This window comes from Macrotis lagotis, chromosome 1 (assembly GCF_037893015.1).
Source record: "Macrotis lagotis isolate mMagLag1 chromosome 1, bilby.v1.9.chrom.fasta, whole genome shotgun sequence".
Taxonomy (NCBI): Eukaryota; Metazoa; Chordata; class Mammalia; order Peramelemorphia; family Peramelidae; genus Macrotis; species Macrotis lagotis.
The window spans coordinates 841,836,819-841,840,347 of NC_133658.1; the positions used below are offsets into that span (position 1 = coordinate 841,836,819).

General features: G+C 37.4%; 1 protein-coding gene across 1 annotated transcript; it reads right to left on the bottom strand.

Moving 5' to 3' along the window:
* Positions 1-2,216: 2,216 nt before the first annotated feature.
* On the bottom strand, positions 2,217-3,179 carry LOC141490121 (olfactory receptor 51I2-like). The gene has a single exon (XM_074190384.1). It carries the CDS (start codon positions 3,177-3,179, stop codon positions 2,217-2,219), a length of 963 nt encoding a protein of 320 aa, XP_074046485.1.
* Between the last annotated feature and the right edge of the window lie 350 nt (positions 3,180-3,529).

Sequence of the window (3,529 nt, forward strand, 5' to 3'; positions counted from 1 at the left end):
AGCTTTACTAAGTACCTAGTATATGTGAGTCTCTATATTTGGTTCTGGGGAAGATACCAGATGTATTTCCTTAAGGCATTCCATGAGTCCTAGTACCTCCAGCATTCCAACCTCTCAGACCTCTAGCCTAAATGTTCTATCCATAGGTAAATTTCCTGTGATTTCACTACTCAGACTGAGCCTTTGAAGCAACTTACCTTTGGTCACAAATCTAGTAAGGATGAGAATAATTTGATCCCAGTTCTCTGAGTCAGTATCTGTTAAGTAGACTGCCTCTTGAGATACAGTGATGCTTCACAGAAATAGTTCCATCCTTCCTAATATTCAGTCCTCTTTCTATCTGCCAGTCTCTTAAGTGTTAAAATATTTTAATTTAAATACTTAATAAATACTTGTGGATAGACTGACTTTAGTCCAAAAATGGTCAGGGAAGGAAATGGACTCCTCCAGGGTTATAGATTCTTTCAAGGCTCTAAAGCCTAATGTCTTCCATTTTTTGGGTCAACATCTGACATTACCAAAAGTTCTTCAACATGGTATGAGAGATGCAATGTCATTTTTCACTAAAACCCTAGCTCTGTCTCTGTGAATTTAAGGGATCAAAGATCCAGTGAATGTGATAGCTCTACAGGAGTTGGTCTAAATGATAAACTAAAGGAACCCAGATTCACATCCATAAAAAATGCCTATTAATATGGCGAAAAAGTGTATTTGGCTAACTTCTACCATCTTTTCCCTCATGCTGACTTCACATGATTTCTTCCTTCCCTAAGACCTTCTTATCCCCTAATTTTGTATTTTCCTCATGGGAGGAAGATTCTATAGAAGACACAGGTGAGGAAAGGGGACAGAGCCTGAGACCAAAAAAAAAAAAATGGAATTAACTACAGATGCCTCTTTTCTCACTTTCACAACTAACACCTACCAGTAGCTCTCAGTGGATGCTATATAAAATCTTTGAATATGGAAAATAGTGCAACTAGTTTTAACTTTCTTAGACTATGTTTTCTTATAAGATTGGCTTATTCAAAGTAGCCGTGCATTCATACTCACCTCTTATTAATTCTAATGAGGAAAAATATCATATCAGCATTTAATTAGGAATACTTTAAAACAAATAATTAATTTCACATATTTTAGTGAAATTGTTAGATCTGACAAAAATTAAGTAGTCTTCTGACTTTAAGGAGCTTAAATTTTATTAGGGGGGAAAATACAAAACAAAAAATGTGCACACACATAAATATATATATATGCATATATATATATATATATATATATATATATATATATATATATATATGTATATATATGCAGCTTACCAGGATTTGCACTAGACCTTTCATTGATATAGGGAAATTTTAATGAGGGATCTTTCTATACCAAAATGGGTCATAGAATCATAGAATTTGGGAATTAGAAGGAATTTCAATGGTTGGCAAGTAAAAGTCATACAAAAATAGCAACAACAAAAAAGAATCTTTATACCAATCAGACAATTATGTAGCTTTTCTATAATATCCTCTCTGAGAAATCTAGTCTTACAAAGATGTCTAGAGCACTGAGACTTGCCCAGTTAATAACAAAAAAATTTATATATGTCACAGGCAAAACTTAAATATGGATTTTCTTGTCTCCAAGGCCTATTTTTGTTCCACTATTCTATAGGGTCTCTCATAAACAAACATAATACTAAGAAGTAAAAACAAATATATGATGGATTTGGACTATACTTCCTCCCCCGTATAAACTTTATAACACACTAGCATGATAATGCTTATTTTATAAGACTGATTTATCATTCATAATTATATCTTTGCTTTTATGACAATAGTTAGTTACAACCAAAATTTATTTGAACCCAATCTTGGTCAAGTCCCCATCTTCACAATGTTTCTGTAAGACAGGGTGATTCACCAAGGATTCACTTTATGGCACTATTTTCAGTTTATCATTCCTTTCAAAAGCAGATCTTACATAAGAACAGTACACCTTTAGGGGGAAAACAACCCAACATATAAATGAGTAGAATTATGGGTTGCAGCCTTTAACTCACTGAACTGCACTACAATCAGATTAGATCATACATTTATCACCTGGGTTCCCTTGTCCTCCTAGTGGCTCCCTATCCAAGTGGGAGGTAAAGAAAATAGGAGATAGGAGATTTCCTATACGTCTTCACCAAACCCAGCACTCCAGAATATGAAGCTGGTGTTTCATCCCAGCTCCCTTCGAACAGAATTTGGTGCTGAGAAAATCCTGATAAGCCTCCAGCGGATCTCTTTGGTCTTGATGGAATAGATTATGGGATTGAGCATTGGAGGGACAAAGAGGTAGATGAAGGACATGCCTGTGTTTAGAAATGGTGGGGCATGCTTTCCAAAGCGATGAGCCATGGACACACCCACCATGGGCACATAAAAGATGAGAACAGCACAAATATGGGAAACACATGTGTTGAGTGTCTTAAGTCTCTCTTCCCGAGAAGCAATTGCCAGTACGGAGCGGAGGATAAGTATGTAGGAGAGGAGGATGAGGGCAGAATCCAAACCAAAAGCAGAAACCACAATACAGAGGCCATAGATGCTATTTGGAGTGCTGTCCCCACAGGGAAGGTGAATCAAATCTGGGTGCAGGCAATAAGCATGAGATAGAGTGTTGTCTTTGCAGAAGGGCAGTCTCTTCAGAAGGAAGGGAAGTGGGAAAACCATGAAGAAACTTCGGAGTACAATTGCCAAATTCATTTGGGTAACATGGGCATCGGTGAGGATGGTAGAATACCGTAATGGATTACAGATGGCTATATAACGATCAAAACTCATTGCCAGAAGGATTCCTGACTCTGTCCAGGAGAAGAAATGGATAAAGAACATCTGGGTCATACAGGCTTCAAAGGCAATCTCTCTGGCATGGAAGCAGAAGGTGGCCATCACAGTGGGCAGAGTGGACAATGACACACCCAGGTTGTTGACTGACAATACAGCAAGGAAGTAGTACATAGGCTGGTGAAGACTTCCTTCCTCCTTAACAATGAAGAGGATCAGGCAGTTACCCACAATAGAGACAGAATAAAGCACACCAAGCAGCAGGAATATCCACTGCTGGGAGGCCTCAAGTCCTGTGAAGCCAGTTAGGATGAAAGGGGGTAAACCAGAGTCATTGTTGAGGAAACCTTCCATGTTGGAATTTTTGATCAGACTATACAGCTAATTTCAAGGAAAGGAAAGGAAGGAAGGAAGGGGCATATCATTAAATACTTCAGCATTTATCAAGGTCATACACCAAAGTTTATCCTCTCCTTCTCCCCAATATATACATTATTCTACAGTTACATGGGTCAGTCATGGTTCTTTATTCTTAATCTCTTTCAGTTATTATGTATCTAGAATACTCACCCTTTCTTCCTACCCCCATATAAAGTTTCCTTTCAGACCTCTCTAAAAATTCATCTCTTCTTAGAAGCCATCCTTTGACAATTCTAAATCCTCTGCTATCAGGATTAATGGTAATAATAATATTTATCATCATT